Raw genomic sequence first — 22,696 nt, 5'->3', positions numbered from 1 at the left:
TTTACAAACATTAATATATTTCTTTTCACAGCAGAGGTGATACAAACATTAATATATTTCTTTTCTGGCTGAGGTGATATTAATATCTCCATTTTACAGATGGGAAATTAAGACATGAAAATTGACTAAAATTGTCAAAAGTATATGTAATTTTGAATGTAATTTAGATTCCTGTCTGTTTTTAAGCACTTTATATGTTCAAAGCACAGCTCCTGTTTACTTGCTGTACAGTTGTGAGTACTCAACATTTGTGCAAATCTGTCCCCTGATGTCTCTAGTTAGGAACCCGGAAGATGAGGAGCACGCAATTAGTGACCACCTCTGAAGATTGTAGTTTAAATGAGTTGCCTGGCTTCATAGTGGTAGGGGTAGAATCTCTTCTCAAGGACAGCATTCAACTGCCTTGAGCATGGGACCATCCTTTCTCCCCTTGCTTCAGTAATCTGCCTCACTTACCACATACTTCATGTGGACGGCCGAATGTTGGAAAAAATCCCTCTGTCGAGATATACCTTCTTCCTCATGGAACAAGGAGTACAGGAATGTTGACAGAATTCTGCCAACCGGCAGATCTCTACCGCCAGATCTGCGGTCTGCACATGAGCTCTGTCAACCAAAACTTCTGTCAACAGCCTCAGTAAAGAAAAAAAAAAATTTCCTTTGTTTTCCCTTTCCCATACTTAGTGTGTAGTTTTCATTAACAAATAAGATGCTTATTTTTAATGTCATCACTTTTTTGAAATCATAAAGATTACTTTCGTGAGCTTATGTATGTAAAGATGCAAATTAAAACACAAATTTTGAAAAGTGAATATTCCAATTCCAAACCAGATTTATACTTGGCTTTTATGTTGATTAAAATTCCAATGTATGTACTCAAAGCTTAATTTTAATTATCTACTGTACAAATTTTGTAAAATTAATTTAATCATTTTGTCATTTTATAAACAAAAGTGTCATAGTCTCAAGGAGAACTTCTGTGTAGTGCTCTCAGTGCTAGAAGAATTGGGACAGCAGGTAACGCAACAAATGTTTGTGCTCTTTATGGATGGCCATAATAAGTAGTTGTTAACTTCCAGTCATAAACCAGTACAACACTTCTTTTCCTACTTAATTGATTTAAAAATTGATGTTGCAAGGAAATATAAAAATGTACTGGGAAGTTAGTTTGTGGTTAAAAAAATCATGGCCACTGAGTTTTAAAAATATATTAAAAAGTTGATGGTGGTGTATGGTCCAACTCAGCGGGTTACATTGCAATAATGTACCTTTCTAACCTGATGAGTTTGAAATGTTACGAGAATACTTTTGAAAACAATCCTAAGAACATTTGAACGTATAAATGCTGCCATTTCGAAAAACGATATGTAATAAAGTTTTAAAATGATAGTGCTAGATTTATGTGTTCAAGTGAATAGAGCAGGAAGTATATTTTCTATTTTTAAAACCATAAAAATTAAATATGGAAACATACCAGGCCACGTGCCTAGTTCACATGGTGGATAAAAGGTTTAATAGCCAGCTCTGTCATTTGATATTTCATGGTTATATTAAATTGAATGCTTACGTCTTGTATATGTGTTTAATAGTTCCTTTGTGGAGAACTCCGTATGCTATAAAAAGGGACTGGAGAGATTATAGCTGTTCTTATGGCCAAAATATATTTTTATTTATTTGACATTGAACATGACTTTAAGTACAGCCCCATTTATATGATATATTTAATTATTTTAATAGGTGACACTTACATTTGAAACATCAGTCTTTGAACATGAAGGAACATCCCAACAAAGGTATAAACAGGCACAGTCAATTATGAACAATCTGGTCAAGCTTCTGTGGGGAGAAGATAATATGGACCTTCAGCTGGCTATCCAAGGAATGCCTCACATTGTTATGTACCTCACACTCAAATTGGACTCTGAAACATCTAAGGATGAGGTATGTGATTGACCAAATGAAGCAAAAGACTGGCAGAATTAAATTTTAAATATATAGATGTCAGTAAATATTGATTGCAGCTGACACACTGAAATTGATTAAAAATCCATCAATAAGTCAGTGCAACCTCCCCTTACACCTTGCCCATGTAGGTATGCCATGTCACCAGCCGATAGCAGTCCAGAAAGCCCTTTGCAGTCCTGCTGTTGTGGGAGTGAGAGAGCAGGGACATGATAGTGGAGCTGTGAAGGGCTCCAGGTGCAAGCTTACAGTCAAAGATGCTGGGAAGCAAGGTTCTGGGAAGTCTGCCATTTTTGTAGGTCAAAGCAGATACCTATGGCCAGGACTGTAAGGAAGAGAAGGAGGAAGAGTACAAGTTTTGTGCCAGAGGGGAGGCCACCCCACTTCTGAATGGGTCTGTCCAGGACAGGAACTATTCAGTAATGAGGTGGCCTCCCTCAGTGAAGGCTCTTCCTGCTGGTAGCCCAGTTCAAGGGTCTCTGCATTGCCCTGCCAGGACAGCAGCCTTCCCTAGACCTTCTGCACAGGTATCTTGGACCCTTCGGCTGTGCAGACCTGCGTACTCGCTATCTGTGCTCCCCTAGTCTCTGCCCCAGTTTAATTTCCTGCAACTAAAAGTTAAAATAGTTTAAAAAAAAAAAAGGCCTCAGATTCTGCTGAGCCTAGCTCAGTCAGTTGCTGTGATTTTAAATAAAGGTTCCTCATGTTTATGAATACCTTTTAAAGAGAAAGGGGAAAGTTAGGAGTCCATCTTACAATCTCTAACTGCATTTTGAATCATTGCAGTAGTTCTGAGAGTCCCTTGATAAAGAACAATACCATAGGTCCTTAGAAATAAAGTGAGAAGGAACACCTTCAGGATTTAGCAGTTACCTGCCATATTCTTTTCATGCTGCTTTGAACATTGCTCTATAAATATAAATCACTATACAAATGCAAAGCAACGCAACTCAGAATTATTTTAATGGGAAAACCTAGTAGCAAGCAACCCCTGTATTTAAGTTGCTTAACACTTTCCATTTTAAAGGATTCATGCTTATGTCTTGTATATGTGTTTAACAATTCCTTTTCATTTGTGACAAAAAGGATAACCTAGGAAATTACCTTAACCCCTGCTCCTTCCACCAACATTAAGGAATATTGTTTAGTTTGCAAAATCGAGCTCTTGAATGTTAGCATATGCAAGATTTACAGCTTCTTAATTCAGCCCCTTGTGTGTATGTATTATGATACTGCCACCTATCAGTTGTTTGTAGAACTCCTGCTTTTAGTGCTCATGATGGCAGGGGGGCAGAATTAATGCTGCACAGGCAACTGTAAATCTAGCATTTCCTAACTTCACAACCCTAGTTATATGTTCTTTGAAAACATACACACTCTTCCCTACTCCTCCGTCCCTGCTCTGAGGATAAAGGCTACGTTTTTATATTTTGCTTTTCAGACCTCTCTCATACTATTTAGGAGACTACACTTTCTCTGTCAGAGGTGGCTGTAGCACAAAGAAGCTTATACAAACATCTTTTCTAAATTTTTCATCCTCGGGACTACTCTGGTTCACCTTCTGCTATTTTTTTGTAACCTGAGACTTCTCCCATTAGTGTTCAGAAAATCTCAGCACATTTCTCACTTTGGTATTTTCCCACGATAAAAAATGTTTAAGATTCTGTCACCTGGCAAAGGAACAAAAATAAAAAGCTTGATCAATGTTCACTTGCAATATGTTGCAATTGATTATTTTTTCTTCAGTTTTAATGAAAAGTATGAAATGTTATGCTGCTGCTCCTTGTCTAAAGTTATTCAGTTCAGACCAGAGGGTAAAGCTAGAGACAGCTGCCTTATAAAGAAAGAGGCATTGTTTTGATGAAACATGTAAACTTAATATTACGAAAGTAGCGAAAAATACAAGGATAACCAGGGCTTAGCTGGTTTCAGAGCTGCCAACTTCCTCACTGAGAAGTGAATGTGGAACAGTTACAATCTCTGCCCTTCAATATGTGTGTGGGGCACTCCCTTGCTACTCCACATGGCGCCATTGTCCTGGACCTTCTCCACACTTTTCTGTGGTGCAGGCCTGGCACCACATCAGAAGAGTAGTATTCTGTGCTCTTGAAAGAAACTTTGCAGCTTGTCAGCTCCATGTACATTCTTGGGATGAATTCTCTGACCAGTCCCAAAGGTGGTGTAATCTTAAACTGCCACTAATTTTGACCTGTGCCCAAGTGGCACAGTTGAGCACCTAAAAACATACACTTTACCAAAAGGCTTCTGTACCTTTTGGAGGAATTTGTCCTTAATTTTAATCCTGTTAATGATGGTTGAATAATATGCTGTTCCAGACTCCAGTATTTTTGATTAGAACTGCAGACATTTATGTTTCTGGGTCATCGTCTACAAACGATCCTTTGCTGAGCTTTTTATCTCTATCTTGTGACTGGTTTGGTGTGCAGATCACATCTTAGCTTTAGTCATAAATAATGGCAGTTTATAATAGTTTCTCCCATGTATTGGTTCTGGGCATTCAAAAGCAGAATTAAAGAATCATAAGCTTCACAGAAAGCTTTGACTGTTGTATCGTAATGTAAAAGTCATCTGCTTAGAAGGAAATTAGTCTTCCATGTACTTATGGGTTCAGCTGATAAGTTGGATCTCAGGTTCTTTTAGAACACAGTAAATATGTCATTCCACTGTAACAGCTTTCTGTACTTGGACAGCCTTCCAGTGATTTCATGTTTAAAGAGAATACTGTTATTCATTTCTTTTCTAATTGATTGGAAGAATTTGTTTAGTTTTTATGTAAAGCAAACATTATTGAGCAACTGATGAGACCTTGTTGGCTTTTACAAATACCTACCCTGTAAATTCTGCAGTAATAGTTCCTATTCTAATAGCTTTTGACTCAATCATGCAGAGCTCACAGTCTTCCTGTGTACAGCAGGGCAGCAGACTATTGTCTCCTTTCACTGTGGTATAAGGACAACTTGAAACATCCTTTGTCAGTGTCTTGTTTTTGAAGATTGTGGGAGGCTTTAGCTGGTCAGCTCTATTTTGACAGGAGTCCTTTCAGACATCATTCTTGTTGCCAAGACTGTTCTGATTAAAGCAAACTGTTTCTTCGCAGTTCATTATTTTGAGATGTGAGGATAATGGAAGTAGAAGAGGTTGGGTTTACTGATGAAGAATATTTCCATATGATAACTTAGAGTTCTCTTCAGAAAATACTATATATATTTGCCATGTATTAATTCAGTACACAGAATGACACTCTTCAACTTGCATGGAAGACAACTGATCTGCTTGTGCGGTGATAGTTACTAAACCTTACTAACTCATTAATGTATACGTGGTGCCACTAGGATCTTTTGTTATGTTTGTCTTTTCTTTCCCTGGGAAAGTGTATAGTTATTTCTCAGATGAACAGAGTAAAGGTTCCTGTTCATAGGGAAAGAAAAGATTTTTTTTTTGTACAACCCTTTGCAACGCTGTAATTAGAAAGAGCTTTTTTTTTTCCTTGTTGAGAGACTGATGAAGAAAATCCTTGTTGCTCACAAGTCTTTAAAAACAGAGCTAATTAAATTGGATGAAAATGGCAGAGCTTGCCAGTTCTATCAGTAGTGAGACTTGACATCCTTATAATCGGATTGAAAAGACAATTTCTCAACAAAATTTTTGGCACTGTCTGGATGTGCTTTGTCATATGAAATAAGAATGTTAATTACTTCAGTGTTGCTTTTATTTGTTAAGAAACATAATTTAATTTTAGTAGTATATTCTGGTGTCCTTATCTTTGGGTATATTGTTATTTCAATTATATTATTTCTAGGCCATCTAGTAAAGATTGAAAACACTGTATAGCATGCAATATCTCTGTAGGTATCGGTTATTAATGCTTTACATTTTATGGGCAAACTGCATCAAGTATGGGGTGTTATCCTTTCATTTATTATTCCCACAAAAAGTGCTTTAAGTTAAAGATTGCTGAAGTAATTAATATAACCATATGTAAAATAGGTAACTACAGCATTTCTCTTAAAGAAATGTAAAAGACTGGAAAGAATCAGATGAAATCATTTATCTAAAGATTTTTTTTTACCCCTACAATTACCAATCCTGCAAATTCTTGCTCTCAGGCAGGCTTCTGTTCCTGTGCACCCACATGCTCAGTGACCTATTTGTTGGTGCTCTGTGATTTTTTTTTTTTTTTGGTTTGAACTTAATGTCTTTATATGTAAATATATAATAAGTGATTATATGCAGAAGGGTCACGGATTTATGTTGTAGTTTAGTACCTGATCTTTAGAGGATCTGTGAAGCCATAGTTCATAATTGAAAAATGAAGGAAGCCGTAGTTCTACTAGTGTGAATAAATATTTACCATTGAGAAAAAGGGATTCACAAATTCCCGTTTACAGTAAGGATCAGATTATATGTTCAGAGAACTGAACAGAAATGAAGCGATGTGATTTCACATGAATGCTGTTTTTCTAAAATGACAAACATATTTTTAAGATGTGAAATTCTGTAGTATGTTAATTTTAATTTTTGTCTATATTTTGCCTTCATAGTTAAGGTTTACAAAAAGAACTTGCTTAAGAACTTTGCAAGTTTTTAGCAGGTCTGGAAATGCACAAACTGGTGCTGGATAACATACTGCAGTGGAGGGCAGCCTGGGTATTCTGACTGTGGGTCACCTTGACTGTCTGCAGGGGCTGCTCCCCACAGCTCCCAGTATCCATTTTTTTGCTGTTCCCAGCCGATGGGAGCTGCAGGCAGCAGTGTCTGTAGTTGGTTAACATGTCTTATTGCCTGCAATCAGATTACCCTGATGGACCACAGGTTGCCTACCACTGACATACTGGGAAGGTACATGATAAACATTTTCAAGTTGAAAATAGCTGGTGTTGTGAATATACTTTTCCCTTAGCAATATTTTCATTTGCTTATCTATCTAAAAATTTGATATCCTGACAGCAAGAAATTCTTTACCACTACCCCATATCAGAAGCATCCCAAAAGCTGAAAAGTGTGAGAGGAATATTTCTCACTCTCTGCGACATGCTGGAAAATGTGACTGGAGCCCACATTATCAGGTAGTAGTATTTGCAACTGAATACAAAACTTTATTTATTTTTTAACTTCCCTTTCTCTTCTTTTATACAGAAGAAAACACCTGTACATCAGGCTTTGCAGTTGTCTAGTCAAAACAAGAATGAATTTACCTTCTCTTCAGTAATGTTTTATTTGACAGTCTGTTTAAAGTTGGTCTGGCAAATGTGGCTATACAGTGGATTGTTATGTGTTGTTGGATTGTTTCTTTCCTTTAGGTTTCAATGTTTTTAGAAATCTAGTATACTGTGTGACATGTCACAGGTGATTTGTTTGTGGATCTGACATTATGAACTCCCAGTTTAGCTTGATCTGAATTCTTTAACAAGATTCCTGGATTCTGTGTCATTTTAGAAAGGTGGATTGGACATTCTGTAGAAGCTTAATTTAAATTAAAAAAATAAGACCTTAACTCAGTCACATATGAAAATGAGTGATACTTGGGTACAGTAACTATTTATTAATTTTGATAATTAATTTTATTTCACAAGTTTTTGTTTTTGATATGTCAACTTTTTTGTTTATTCTCAACATATAATTGCATATCAGAGGTGTAGCACAGACTCTCACCCATTATTTTAAGATTGTTTGCAGACACAAGAAGGTGACTTTGCAAGACTTTTAAACTTAGTTCACATTTCAAGTTCAAGATTTTCTTCTGAGCCATAAAGTCCACGACAGGGAGGGCAAGATATGGCCCAGGGATCTCACCCTCCAAGTCTTTTACTCTCTCCTGCCACGCCTTGTGTTCCAGTCCTCATTCAGCCCCTAAAGCTGAGAAGGGGGAGCTTTGGTGCTGTCACCACCCCCAGCAAAATCTCTAAGTGACTGTTGCCCAGAAGCCAGCCAACAGGAGGTGAGATTTTGCTGTGGGCAGTGCGAAACAAGCCAGTGGGAGCTGAGAGAGTTTGCTGTGGGTGTGGTCAGTGCAGTGCAATTTCTTATTTTCCATTGGCTGGTTTCTGCCTAATAGGAACTGAGAAATTTTGCTGGGAGCAGGAGCAGCAGGAAGCCCTCCACTCCCAGTTCAGAGGGTCACATGGATCAGCCAGTGGGCTGGGGCAGCTGGCAGGCAGGGAAGCCTGCCTGAGAGTGTTGTGGCTGGGAGCTGCATAGTTAAATGCTTCCGTGATGGGGTTCAGGGGTCCCCAGGCTCTGCCCCCCTTCTGCAGTCAGGCATGACTCTCACTCAGCAGAAGAACAGCGGGTTTGTTAGCCAACAGGACACAGCATCATACAGAGGGGTCAGTCCAGCAGGCAGACACAGCCAGTCCAATCCATGTTGGGAAGAGGAGGCTCTGAGGGGCCCCCAGAGCCTTGCCTCCTCCTTTGTCTCTCTCTCTCTCTCTCTCTCTCTCTCTCTCTCTCTCTCTCAGCCCAGACTAACTGCTTTCCAACTCCCAGTTCCAATTCAAACCCCTCAGGCTCCACCTCTTCCTTTGTCTGCAGTCCACAGGTGTCACCTGGTCACCTCAGTTACTCTCAGCAGAAACCACACACCCTCTGTAAGCCACTCATGTACACACACGTATCCCCCACTACATCACAGCTTCCCAGCCAGACCCTGCCTCTGTCACTGCACCCCAACTCCCTCCCACTTTGTAGGTATCCCCACATGGGTCAAACTGAGAAATAATTAAGGCTGGATCATCAACAAAGACATTTAGCTCATCAGCTGGGAACTGTTAGAAGGAAGATAGGATGGGAGAAGGGAAGGCTGGAATGAAAGACAAAGACATCTGGTTTTCAGGGAAGTTGGGATCTCTCTCTCTCCACCCTGTCCTCTTGTGCCTAGAGATCCACTGAAGTTTGGGGAATGCCTAATGGTGATGGGACATGAGGCTGCATATGTCTTTGCAAACAAAGTACGCTTTGGTAAACTTCTGTAAGAGGTTGTGACGTTTACTTGCCAAGAGAAATCCATGATGAGGGAACATCCTCTGTGACAGTGGGCCACTCTACATTCTGAAAACCTCTCCTTGAAATGTTCTGTGCTTGATCTAAGCAAAGGATTATTTTTGTTTTTAAGGAGGAGGAAGTGTCTGGAAATAAATTATTTCAGTCTATCCAGCATATATCCCCTTGCCCTGTTTGATCAATACAGACTGCAGCTCTCCCAGCACAGAGAGCAGTGGGTTGTTGGTCTCATGTCACACCTGCTGGACTAGGTAAGGTCCCCTGTCATTGGCCACTTAGCTAGCCTCCAGCTCCACTTCTGACCCCGACCACCCTGCCGCCAGCTGCCTGCTTCTGGTACTGGCTCAGCTGGCTGCTGGACTATTGCAACCCTAGCTGCAGCCCTGTCTCCAGCTCCCCTACCAGGCAGCCCCAGTTCCCAACCCTCCCAGTCTCTGAGCTGCCAGCCTTCCTGCTGCCTGACTCCTGGCCACCAGGGCTCTCTGGCCTGGAAACGTATGTGATCTGTTGCCAGACCAGAGAGCCCTGATTAAGGGACGTGCAGAAAAATCAGAAAAGTAGCTTCTGAGATTGACGTCTGTTCCCGTAGGTGCTGTGGCTGAGTACATAATGAATTGCTGTATTTTTCTATACATGTTTACTGGACTACTAGTATTTAACTTTTTCTTCGTAAAGAGCATTAGAATATATTAATCTGGAAGAGACTAAGGCTGGCACTCTTGGACTGGTGAATGGCAATGATCTCTAATTCTGTAATAATTCACTACTAAATGTTACACAATATAAATACAGTGTTGACTCAAAAGAGATTTAATCGAGAGAGAACCTGGGAGACTGAAGTTATTTGCCCTTTTTCATTTTAAACTCAACTCTTTACGATGTTATTTCACTTGGATACAGTGATATCTTAAGTTACTATTTAAAATATCTAAGGCTGTAATAGGAATGAGAGGAAAATAACACTTCCTGGAAATCTTGTGGTGTAAAAATTTTGATACTGTTATGACTGTGGGATGTCACTGTGTCTGTTATGCCTGTGTGTCCCATCAGGGTAGTATTTCAGCATCTCATAAGCATTAGTGAGTTAATTATCACAGCAGTTGTGTGATTTAGAACGTATTGTTACACAAATTTTACAGACTGGGAACTGCAGCAGAGGGAGATAAATCAATTTTAGCTACCCAATTGAGTAAGTTATTTTATCAGTGGTCCACTTCAGTGGCTGTCTATATGGAAGAAGGTAGATAGGAGCATTTCTCCTGTTGACCTTCTTTAATCCTTGCTGCTCGTGAGGCGTTCCAGGGTTGACTTTGACCACAGAAAGCGCCATTTCCCTTATGTGTGAAACAAAACCCGGAAGATCAACGTTGAGCAGATCGATCTTCCGCAGCAGTCTAGATGTAGGCTAAGTTGCACAGCAAGTCTGTGGCAGAGCCAGAAATTGAGTCCAGATCTCTTGAGTCTCGATACATTGCAGTAATCACAAAAACCTCCTTTCTTGGTCTCTTTGATTTATGAAGAGAGGTATTTACAATCTTCTAAAATATTGTGATGTTTAGTAGCAGCCAACAAACTCAACCTGTTGGTTTTATATACAATCTGTAAGAGTCTTGTCACTAAATTATTGGATTCCAACTTTCTTTTTCTTGACCCACTTCACTCTCCATTTAAAATATGTACGTTCTCCATATATTTCTATGATTAATGTACTGATACTGTAACAATTCAGGCTTACCTTTCTCATTATTTCAGGTGAAAATTTTGAAAGCACTGAAGCCCTATTTTCAAAAGAGACTGAGATGCGAAAGTAACTTGTGGGTCTCTCACATGAGACTATAGGTTGAATCTCTCTAATCCGGAACTCTCTGGTCTGGCAAACTCCATAATCTGGCATGATTTTAGTTAGCTGGACAACCGCTTTATCATGGCTGTGACCAAGTCTCCTGTGGTCCCATAAAGTTTGTTTACAGCCACCAGTCCTAGCTCTCAGTGTTCTGTGCTGTTACTTAGCTGTAGTTTACCCCTAAATGTCTTCTAAGAGCCCAGTAAGCAGTGGAAATGTTGGTAATGTGTTAGAAAATACTGACCTCCCATCGTCAGACAAATTCTCTTGTCTTGCACCGACCAGATCTTGAGGGTGCTGGATGAGAAAGGTTCAACTTGTATAACTAAGGTTTTGATCACTGAAAATTTTGCCCTAAATCTGTTGCCCTACCACTTTTTGCTGAAATCCTGTTAATTTTGTAAGCTAAGTTGAAAACTTCAAAAGAAAATATTAATGGCTCAGAAAGAGATGATGCCATTCATCTCTCTGACACAGTACTTGATTCACACACAGGACATGGAGTTACTACAGGAGTCTTCTGGTTGGAACATAAAGCAAATCCTTTCCATTTGTGTCAGTTTGTCTCATGGCTGATATTTGTAACAATAGGGGCTTTAACCCTGTTCTCTTAGTCATTATAGTTACTACTACTACTTAACAGTTGTACTCTGCATGGAGCATAGGTAACCCACAAGTCTCCACGCTGTCTTGGGACAAAACTTATAGCTGGCTCCAGGAGTACCCCAGTTGTTGTCCTTCAGTCTCAGTAGACCTTCCCCACTTGTCTGAGGTCTTCCTCTTTTGCGTTTTCCTTGCGGGTTCCATGTGAGCACTTCACAGAGTATGTTGGAAAGCATGAAAGAAAAGATCGCAACACTAGACAAAACTGCCTCAGTGGCTGGACTGAGCATTAACAAGGGAAGGACCAAGACTATGAGGATCAGCCAGTCCAACACCACCACCACCATGCTGGGAGGGGATGACCTGGAGGATGTGGAGCAGTTTACCTACTTGGGGAGTATTATGGGCATAGATGAAGGAACAGATAAGTACGTAATTGCCAGGATATGGAAAGCAACAGCTGTATTCAAGACTCTCTGTCCCATATGGAGTTCACAGATAATATTTGCAAAAATGAAACTGTAGCTCTTCAACACAAATATGAAGTGTGTGCTCTTGTGTGGATGTGAGGCCTGGTGTACTAAAAAGTCTTCAAATCATAAGTTACAAACATTCATAAACAGGTCATTATAGTTGGCCTGGCAAAATTCTCGCTGTAGTTCCAACTGGAAAAAATACTGTGCTTTTCATGTTGGAAACTGTTTTATGTACAGTAGTGATGCTTTGTACCATTAAATACAAATGATTGAATTTTGGTCATTTGAAGAGCTAATCCCTGTACATACAGCTCGCTCAAATTTATAGTTCATATGGCAGTTTGTAAGGTATTGGATATGAAAGTGGTGCTGTCTATAAGCTCATTCCTATTAACAGCATGTTCAGAATGTCACATTGCAGTGACACATTTTCTACAGATATTTGTACTCTTGCCACAACATCTTACGGCCTATTCCTGACCCAGTTTGGCAGTGCAAAGCTAGCCACACTAAAGAGATCAGAAAGAGGCAATGAGGAGGCAAGGACCAGAGGAGAGCTATTAAAGAGTGGTTCACTAGATGCCCTCCTTGTAGCTCTTGAATATGTTTTTTCTAGCCTAGGAGGACACAGAACATTTGAAACATGGTTTTGTTGTGCCAAAAGAAAAATCATTGGTATAAATACATCTGAATTTAAAATTGGATGATATTTCTCATTTGTTCTCAATCTCCAATTTTTTTTCTTTGCCTTTTCTGTAGTGTGTTCCAGTATACTGCTGTATTAAGAAATAAAGGAAAGATGTCCAGCAGGCTTTTGGTAACCATTTGTGGAGATGTTAAGAAATAGATGTAACCTTTATTCTTGTGTTTAACTTTATTCCTATCATTTTTTTTTTTTAAATCAATTGTACAGTAGATGAGTGTTACCGATAACTTGTAGAGGATGCACTTCAAATTCCGTAATTATAAATGCAATTGTATGACTCAGCTGAATACTCCTGTATTTAAGTGACCTTGAAACTTTATATATTGATGTTCAGAATAAATTATTGTTCATAAAAATAAGTAAACATTTTCTTTCTGCTTAATTTTTCTAGCTCATCCCTTTTTTTATGTGGGAAACTGGTACAGGTGGTTTACTGTAAAGAATCTGACAAGTTACTTGTGATTGGCCTTCCTGCAGAAAGGTGAGTTTTAATCTTAGCATGTTTATTTTTAGATGATGGTGTCATATGCAAAGACCTGGGAATGGTAACTTTAATATGTTTACAGAGCTGTGTTTTCAGTTGTATGGCTGGTAACTCTGTACCTCAGTAAGAAAATCATTGCCAAGAAATTTACAAAACTGGCTTAAATCACTAATGAAATACTGACTTTCATGAATACTTGAAATCCCCTGAACAAAAACTGTTAGTTGTATGGAAAAAATTATAATTAGTGTGATGTAGTTATTTAGATTGTAATCTTTTTGCAGCAAGGTCTCTATTCTTTATCCAAATACACAGAATTTAGCACAATGAGGCCACATCCTTCCTGACTGAGATCCATAGGTGCTATTGCTATACAAATAACAATAAAAGTGGAAGATAGCACAGGATCTGGAGGTCAGGAACTCCCAAGTTCTTTTTCTTAGCTCTACCACTTGATCTCCAGGTGACCAGGAGTAAGTCACTTAAAAGAAAGCTAGTGTATATTACTATCCGAGTGTGTGGTGTATGTATAGGGCACTACTAAACTCATGGTCCATTTTGGTCAATTTCAGCACAGGATTTTTAAAATAGTCAATATCATGGTTTCAGATGTTTACATCTGAAATTTTGTAGTGTTCTAGCTATGGGGGTCCCAACCCAGAAAGGAGAGAGTGGGTGGTTACAAGGTTATTGTAAGGGGAATATGGGATTGGCACATTTACTTCTGCACTACTGCAGGCGTGGCTGCTTCCTTCAGAGCTGGGCAGCCAGAGAACTGCATTCTTGGCCAGGCTCTAAGCTGTAAAGCAGAGGTCTCAAATTCTCCTCCATGAGCCATCCCTGGAGGGAGCAGTTGCACAATCTGGCCTGGGGAGTACTGGCAGGCTGGAGGGGGACACGCTGCTGTCTGTTCCCATCTCTCAAGCCAGGCCCCTTCCTGCTTCTATCCTGTCCCCTTTCCCCACAGTACCCCATCCCTCAAGGCTGTGGCCTCAGAGGTTGCGGTCAATCTGGCAAGGGATGACAGCAGTGGTTGCCCTGCCCACCGTGGAGGAGCTATGGCAGTGGCAGAAAGAAGTGGGGCTTGGTAGGACAGTAAGGGACATCTCCCCCTGCCCCCGCTTCCCCCAGGTTCTTCTGGGTTGGACTGTGCAACTGTTCTGGTGGGGGGGGAGCCAATGGACTGGGGGTTTGAGACTCTTGCTTCAAAGTCAGCCTCACTGCCAGCAGCTGTTCAGAAGAGAAGTTGCAAGGTTTGGTTACCAAACATCCAGGTTTCCAGTCTGCATGGGGCTAATAGCTTCTCTGTTTGCGAGAGGGGATAATTACTCAAGTTTTATCCATGCTGCACTGGGGGACAGGAAGTGACAGCTACAGCTGCAGCCTCTCTGTTCAGGGGAACAGGGTGACAGTTGGAGGGGGCTTCAGCCTCTTCACCCTGGTTGGTGGCTGATAGCTGGGGCTGGAGCCTTTCCGCATGGTCTGAGAGATGTGTGACTTCTTGGGCCACAGCCTTTCCGCCGAGGTAAGGGGCTGACAGCTGGTGCCAAAGCCTCTCTGTGTGCTGGGGTTTGGGTGACTGCTGGGGCTGCAGTCTCTGTGTGCTGGGGAGGGGGTAACAACTGGGGCATGGGTTGGGGTCTCTCCTAGCCAGCAGCCTTGGAGCTTTCTGCAGTCGGAAGTGGTACTAGTAGGTGGGTCTGGCCCTGCTCCCAGAGCAGGTCCTCTAGCAGAAGAGGAAGTCCCATCTGGCAGGAAGGTTCTGAGGCACAAGTAATGTTTTACATGCTCAATGGAATGCTAAGTATTAATATGACTGTAGGACCCTGCTTAGCAACACTACTCATCTTGAGACTTATTACAAAGGACTGAACTTCGCAAATTAGTAAGCAAATAAACTTGATTAAAATATGCCTTTTCTTTTGCCAGTTGCATTATTTGTTACTTGTTATAACACATCAGAATATACTAGTAAAATGGTCAGTGGTGTATTTTCTAAAAAAAAAAATATTGTCAAACAATAAGGGACGTCAGTACAGCTTTTTGGTGTTTGTGTTGTTGTGAAGTGTTAGAGTATTTTACAAAGGGAAATGATGGATGCTCAGTTTCTTGGGATTTTAAAAACGAAACTAGGCAAGACACTAGAAAATGTATTGTCAAGAGATCTGTTGAGTGACCTAATAGAACTCCTCCATTTTTAGTTTCTGTGACGTGGAGGCATGCTGCTGTTCTTTTTTTTTTTTTTTTTGTGGATTAGAAATTGTGAACCAGTGAGGCTAGCAGCAATAAAGCCCTCTCTTTATCCATGATTTATGTCATCATACTATAAACACAGTCTAGAAAAGTGTTTTATTTTTTCATTTTGTTAGTGTGCCTCTTTCTCAGCTGAGGAACATGATTACAGATGTTGTCAGAACTTTAAGATTTATGTATGGGTCTTTGGACAGGTAAGTGCTTCCAAAGGATTTGTTTTAATAATTAATTTTAACTCTGAGAGCAAGCTTCTGTGCTAAATGTTTTACTTTTTGTATTTATGTGGCTTTTCACTAGATTCTATAGCACTGGAAGTCTGATGTTCCTATATTGTTGTTCTAACTTCACACTAATAAAATTGTTTATTAATCTTTGGTAAGCAATATTTTTGTCCTGATCATGCGGCTACTTATACACATGCTTAATTTTAGGCATATCAGAAGGTTTACTGAAGTCAGGGTGACCTGTTGTCATAGGCAGATTTTTACTAAAATGTACAGGTGATAATTTTTAGCTTTGAGACAGGGACTCTCTTCAGAAATCATCTAGCACATTTTGAATGCCATTAAAGCATAATGCTTATTTCTATTCCTGTGTTAAAGAAGCTAAAAATTTATGTCCCTAGCAGAATAATTTGACAGAACAATGGATTGCACATTTACTCTAATAAGCATACATGCGCCAATTCTTACGAAAGTGCAATTTTCAAAGTTTTACTGGCAGCTATTTGCATATATCTCAGAAAAGAATCAAACACTGAATATGATGGCTATAGTGGTGTATTTTGGTACAGCTTTAGTAGACATTTGGAAGAGTAGATATTTTTCTAATTTTCTGAAGATAATATAAAGAACATACTATAGTGTCATGTATTTTTATTTAAAATGGTTTTTGCTGGCATTACTTAAACAATAGTCAGTAATGGCAGGTACACTAAAAATAATTAAATGACTAAAGAAAAGGAACAGATAGACAGAGTCATCCAGGTCAACAAAGAGATGAGTGTCTTTTAGAGCCTCATTTCAAAATTTGCAATTTTGATTTAAAGATGTAAATTGCAGAACTGTTACTTTTAAGAAGTAACAGTTGTTTTCCTAGCAAACCTATTTTTATTTTGGGTAGCAATCTTCTGTTTTAGTTGTTTAACACTTGGTGGCGTTCTTTGTTTTTGTTTTAATTCAAATAGAGTATCCTGCCTTGATACACAGGGTTATCTAATTCCAGGCCAAAAGACATTTTGCTGATGTTGAGCATCTGCAGGCACGGCCCCTGCAGCTCCTAGCTGACATGGTTCTCCATTCCTGGTTGGGAAGATGCTACCTGCAGGTAAAGAGGCTGCAGGGATGTGCGGGCTGCTGCATCCCATAGGTCCCATTGGTCAGGAATGAATAGCAGCCACTTGAAGCTGCAGGGGGGTGGTGCTTGGGGACAGTCAATGTCAGCAAAATGTCTTGGGCCCACATGGGCTGCAGGTTGCTCACCATGGTCATAAAGATTTATACAAACAAGATGCCAGTCTCTTGGTGTTATTCTAACTTCCAGTTCATGTCTGTGCAGTGCTTTTTGCCAGGTGGAAAACATTTCCTGCTTGGATCATTTTTTCAACCTCTTCTTCCAGCGAGCAATTCAGCCTGCCAGACTCAACTCTAATGCCAGCCCCAGTGTACAGCAATATGATAATTGCAGTGCATTGCTTTTAGATAACCTCCCAGCTGTACGCTGGCTAACGCTGCCAGAAGAAATCAAGGTAATCTCATTTATAAATCTCTTTAAGAAGGACTTTAACATGGCAGAGTAAACACTTGACAAAAAGAATTTACTTACAGAAAATGGTGGTGTGTTTTCTTCCAAAGTAGCTTTTGCTGATAGTTCTGAGGTGTAATTTAAACAAAGGCTTCTCCTGTGGCAGGCCACCTTTCTCCCTACCAGAACCTTATGTGGAGCAGTAATACTGAGTTATGAACCCGGCATGCATTTATGTAAGGAACAGCATGTTGCTGTCGATATAGCTTGGCATCTTCACTCAAGAATTAGATAGGAAGATGACCTGAAAAGGTGTTAAGGGCTTATTTAACGTAAACATCTTCGATGTATAGCAAATGTAATAGGAAAACAATTGATAAGTATGTGCATTTGCTTCGTTCTCACCATTTAAACTTCTTTCCTGTAGGCAGTCTTCTAATCTTTAATGTCATGTTTTTATTTGTGCAGCTTATGTTGCTGCAGGGTTGCAGCCAGCTGCTGTAGAATTTGAAGAGAAAGGCTAAGTGACGTTTCTGTGGCAACATACTAATGCATCTTCAATGCAGATATACACTGTATACACGGCAGAATTTACTCCCCCATCCCCAGCTGGGTCCCTGGGCCTGGAGCTGCCAGCAGGCATCCTTGCCACAGCTGGCTTTCATTTGGGGCTGCCGAGGTGCCAGGATCCTGGCTGGGGCTGCTGAGGTGCTGGTACAGCGCACAGGTCCATGACAGCAGATAAAAAGCACAGTTTATAGCAAATGGTCAACCAGTGACTTAATACACTTTTTCAAAAGTAATTTAGTGGATCTCTCTTTTTTGTTTGTTTGTTTTTATATCTTTTCCTTTCTAGGCTTCACACCATTTTTTCTGTTCAGTAATAAATAATGATTATTTGCCGTATTATTGTTGTTGGTCCCAGGATACTGGAGAGACAAGATGGATGAGGTGATGTCTTTTTATTATACCCCACTTTTGGTGGTGAAAGAGATAAGAATGTAAGCTTACACAAAACTTTTTTCACATGTGAGGTCAGGTCTACATTTGGAGGCAAAAATCAATTTTAGATATGCAAATTCAGCTACGAGAATTAAGTAAGCGAGAGTCAACTGATCTAAAATTGATTTTTGCTACCATCCATACAGCAGGTAGACAATGAGATCATTTCTCCTGTCGATTTCCCTTACTCCTATCACATGGAGTAAGGGACATCAGTGCGAGCCTGAGGAGCTCTGATCTACACAAGGGCAGAAAGCTGATTCTGATACATTGATTCTAGCTACACTAATGGCAGAGCATATCTGGGATGGACTTTGTTACCTAGTGTAGACCAGGCCTTTGTCTGGTGAAGACAGCTTTTGTGTTAAGGGGTGTAACCCACATTGTCCCTCACAGGGTGTTCTCTGGCATCTGAGTGCCGGGCTGTAGATCACAGATTTCTTGATTGTGTTTTGGATGGTTCTCTGGGAAGTAAGTGTGGTGATCCATAACTATATAAGTGTACACGGCCCACTTGCCTTGAATGGCCTTAACTGTTCTACGCTTCTGTTTAGCTATGACACTCTTAGTACACTTCCCAGACCCTCAGAAGAGTTCTTTGTAACTGGAAAACTTGTTACTTTCACTTACAGCTTAGTCAATAAGGCCACGTCTGCCCTAGTACTTTTGTGGGTAAAACTTTTGTCAGCCAAGAGTGTGAAAAAACACCACTTGACTGACATATGTTACACCAGCAGAAGTGCCAACTAGGACAGCACCATATTGGTCGGAGATGCTCTCCTGCTGATGTAGCTAACGCTGCTTGTCGTACATCGTTTAATTACGCATACAGGAGAGCTCTCTCCTTTAAGTGTCGAGCAGTGAGAAGGGAGACCTTGTAGTAGCACAGGTACATTGGTACGGTTGTGCTTCTATAAGGTCACCTAATACAGACCTAGCCTAAAAATATGACCTCACCCTCTCTGTCTCTCAAATAATGGTGTGGTTTTTTTTCTGTGTTTTCAGTGCCTGATCACTCTTTTTAATTTCTCCCTCCACTATATTACTGATCTTTTTCTTTGTGTTCTCTGCATCCCTTTATATTCTATCTCCTTCTTGCCAAAAATCTCTTCACCTTTTTTTCCTCATGTCTCCCAGCACACACACACTCTCTTTCTTCCTCATCACCTGTACACACACATACATCAAGTCACTCAACCGCCTCTCAGAAATTTATCAGAAGCTCAAAACTCAGAGGACTAAATTTAGTAGTTAAGACCGTCAAAAGAGATGGGGGATCTGCTATACAGGAGTAGCATTTAACTGAAAAGCCAATCTCCACCACTATCACCACTTCCCAGTTGCTGGAATTCATACCCAAGGCTCCCTGAGTTCTGAAAGGAAGAAGTCTCTATCTTCTGAGTTCCCACACAAGAGCCTTGTGGCTGCAGACAATATGGGATTTTTCTTCTAGTCCTTACTGCTGCAGTTGAGGGGGTCGGGAAGGTGAGGGGGGGAGCATTTCTCTTGCTTTTCTCCTGCTTCCTGGAAGTGGTGTCTCCAGTATTCAACTTCACTCCCAGCCTCTCTCTTTATACTCCTCCACTGTGAAAAGCTCTGTGCCTGCATCTGCAGTAATGGAATGAAATTGACCTGACCTGATTCTTAATTTCACTGCTAGGGGGGTTGGGTTACTGTTAGCATTAGTGTAAACTGACAAAACACTGATGGGTTTTCTTCCTGCTGCAATTTTGTCAAACTTCTGCCTAGCAGCAGACATACTGTAATTCTCTGAAAAAGTAAGAAGACATCAGGTCTTATGTTCAGTTCATAGTTGGAAGGTTATATTCTCTACCATTAAGATTAGAAATTTAAGTTTCTTGGGTTTTTATTTTGTTTTACTTCCTATTGCTTTTTTAAATAAAAGCTTGGAGTCTGCAGAAATTAACGTATTTACCTGGGAAAGCCTGCTACTTTCCTCAGACTTTTCAAGCACTGTATATATAGTTGTGGGGGATTTTTTTGTTTGTGCCTTTTTGGTGGGGGCGAGGAGGGGAGTTAATTCTCATGTTAATCTCTAATTCTGACATCTCTTCCCATGAAGATCTATCAAAGACATTTCTGTGAGTTTCACACGTGTGGGGCAGTGAAATTTGAACTTTCTATGTGATTCCATTTTAGAGAGAGAAAACCAAAGTAATAGCATCTGAAGAAGTGGGTCTATCCCACGAAAGCTCATCACCTAATAAATTATTTTGCTAGTCTTTAAAGTGCTACTGGACTGCTTTTTTGTTTTGATAGTATGTAGATTAACACAGCTATCTCTCCGTTACTTTGAAAAGTATATAAGGATATGGTTCTTAAATTCTTTGTGCCCACGTGTTTCAGAAAAGTTAAACTTTGTAAGAAGTTGAAATTTCTGGGGGGATTTAGTTTTGGTGAAGTTAGGAGTAGATTAAAAATTGGGTTTATATTTGGAAGGTAGTTTCAGCCTTAAATAAGGAAGGACTGGCAATCTTCAAAATAAAAGTGTTAGTTCCGTGTGGAATAGATGGACGATTTCTTTCTAAACCAAGGGAAGAGTTTAGAGGCAGGATTATTTGTTGACTGCCAACAGCTTAGTTGATATTTCTGTAAAGCTGAAAACTTTACTGTCTCAGTAAGAGACAGCTTGTTTACAGAGCCCAAAATGGGTGTCATGGCCTTTTAAAAATTATTTTAATTAAGTAGTGTATTTGTCATGAACCTGGGTGACTGCTATTGTGTACTTCAAATGAAAGGATTTTTAGTAAAACTTATATTAATCAACAACTCCTGAAGCTAAGGAAAAATGCAAGCTTATTGCTGTTTGAGTAGAACAAAGGTAATGTGTGAGAAAGTTTCAGAAATTTCCATAGAGACAAAAACTAAATCCAAAGTGAAAAAGATTTTTCTAATAACTCTGTTGGACACTAAAGCTTTGCCAGCTTTCAGGAGAGCTCCTGCCTTCAAGTTTTAGTCCATGAAGTAAGTAAGATTGACATCTCCTTTATATAAAACAGTAGGTTCAGGAGACAGACAAGCAGAGTGATATTTTCCGTCAGTCTAAGAAGAGGGAAGTATGCAGAAATTGGAAAATATGTTTCTTTAATCTTTTGAAGAATTCAGGTGTTCTTGATGTTTGATGTTTATTAATGCAAAATATATGTACTTTTTTGCTGTTTCCCTATGAATTAATGAATGACGATGCTCAAACTTGTAAGGCTAGCAGAACTATGTCATATGCAGTCCATTGTTTCTATAATTATCAGAATAGTTGCTGGAAATATGTTATTTACTATTTCAATATTTCAGATGGAAATTGACACAGCACTGAGTGATTTGGAGGCAGTTGATTTTGCAGAGCTGGTAAGGAGCATGTTTTTATAGGGCAAGCGATTTGTGTTATTCACATGCAGTAGTTCCAAGAAATGTTGGATCAAAGCCCATTAGTTTTCTTAACCAAATAAGTGATCTATGTCACAATGGTATAACAGTCATTCATATTGTTTTCTTGATTTGGAGTACAAGTTTTTAATGAACTTTCCTTTTTTACACTTTATATCAATCATATCTGTATTGTGTGTCCTGAATTTTTCTATGCATTTACACCAGTAACTACAGAGACACTGAGTGGAAACTAAGTTTTATATAATTGCAATGTTGACTTATGCTTAGGTCAGGTAAACAACCACTATTTGCTTTAATATGTCTATTTTCCTTTTCAATTACTCATAAGCAAAAATCAAATTTTTCCTTTCAAGTGATTAAAGAGTCTTTAAAATTGCTGTGCAGCAAGCATGTCAAACATGCAGTCAGCCGCTGCATGCAGCCCCACTGAATTTTTTTGCAGCCCCATGGCTGGGAGCTGGCCAGGGTGTGGAGCCCCGCTGGCTGCCCCAGCCCCAGAGACCCATCCAGGGTTGGGGGAATTAATAATTACTATATATGAGCAAATAATTTTACACATCAAATTTTATGAACTATTAATACAATTATAAAACTATAAAATACATATTAATTATTAAATTCTGAATTTAAATTATTGAATTATATTTAAATGAGACCTGGAAAATACAATAAAATATGCCTGAAACATAATCTATAATAAATAATTACAACTTTCTGATAGAAATGCATTTTTTTTTGTGTCCCTGAAAGCTATTAGTTTTCGTTTGTGCAGCCCTCAGTAGGCTTTGAATTCAACATGTCTGTGTACAGTTAATCACAGAACCTTCCATTGTTAAGAAAGCAACTAAAAGTCTGTATAGCAGAGTGCCTAAAAGGCCATTCAGTGAAACTGAAGACGTTCTTAACGCATTTTATGTTAACACCAAATGATAGAGGTTCAGAATGATGAGATAAATATCAATGACGTAAAAGTGTTTGTGTGCGTGTGTGCGCGCGTGTGTGTTCCTGCACACAGAACTGGCTGCTTTTCTTGACACAGCACAATTATACATATTCACAGATTTCAAGTTTTTTTTTTTTTATCTTGGAACAAATTTGAAAGAATCAAGTCATTTAAGCAAATTTTTATGTATATTTCCCTTACTACATATCAAATGGTGAGTGGTAGATATGTTTATATTTATGGAAGATTCCTC

General features: G+C 39.5%; 1 protein-coding gene across 4 annotated transcripts in view; it reads left to right on the top strand.

Annotated features, from left to right (window-relative positions):
* Positions 1 to 22,696, top strand: part of INTU (inturned planar cell polarity protein) — a 72,505-nt gene that overhangs the window by 26,086 nt on the left and 23,723 nt on the right. For 3 of the 4 annotated variants that reach the window (XM_074993331.1, XM_074993334.1, XM_074993333.1), the window contains 6 exons: positions 1,738 to 1,941; positions 6,931 to 7,052; positions 13,002 to 13,091; positions 15,464 to 15,541; positions 16,905 to 17,094; positions 21,405 to 21,458. In XM_074993331.1, the coding sequence (XP_074849432.1) occupies positions 1,738 to 1,941; positions 6,931 to 7,052; positions 13,002 to 13,091; positions 15,464 to 15,541; positions 16,905 to 17,094; positions 21,405 to 21,458 (738 nt within the window). The remainder of the gene's footprint in view (positions 1 to 1,737; positions 1,942 to 6,930; positions 7,053 to 13,001; positions 13,092 to 15,463; positions 15,542 to 16,904; positions 17,095 to 21,404; positions 21,459 to 22,696) is intronic. The other variant, XM_074993332.1, reaches the window with a different exon arrangement.

This window comes from Carettochelys insculpta, chromosome 4 (assembly GCF_033958435.1).
Source record: "Carettochelys insculpta isolate YL-2023 chromosome 4, ASM3395843v1, whole genome shotgun sequence".
Classification (NCBI taxonomy): domain Eukaryota; kingdom Metazoa; phylum Chordata; order Testudines; family Carettochelyidae; genus Carettochelys; species Carettochelys insculpta.
The sequence above is the reverse complement of the archived record's forward strand: the minus strand, read 5'-3'. Positions and strand labels throughout refer to the sequence as shown.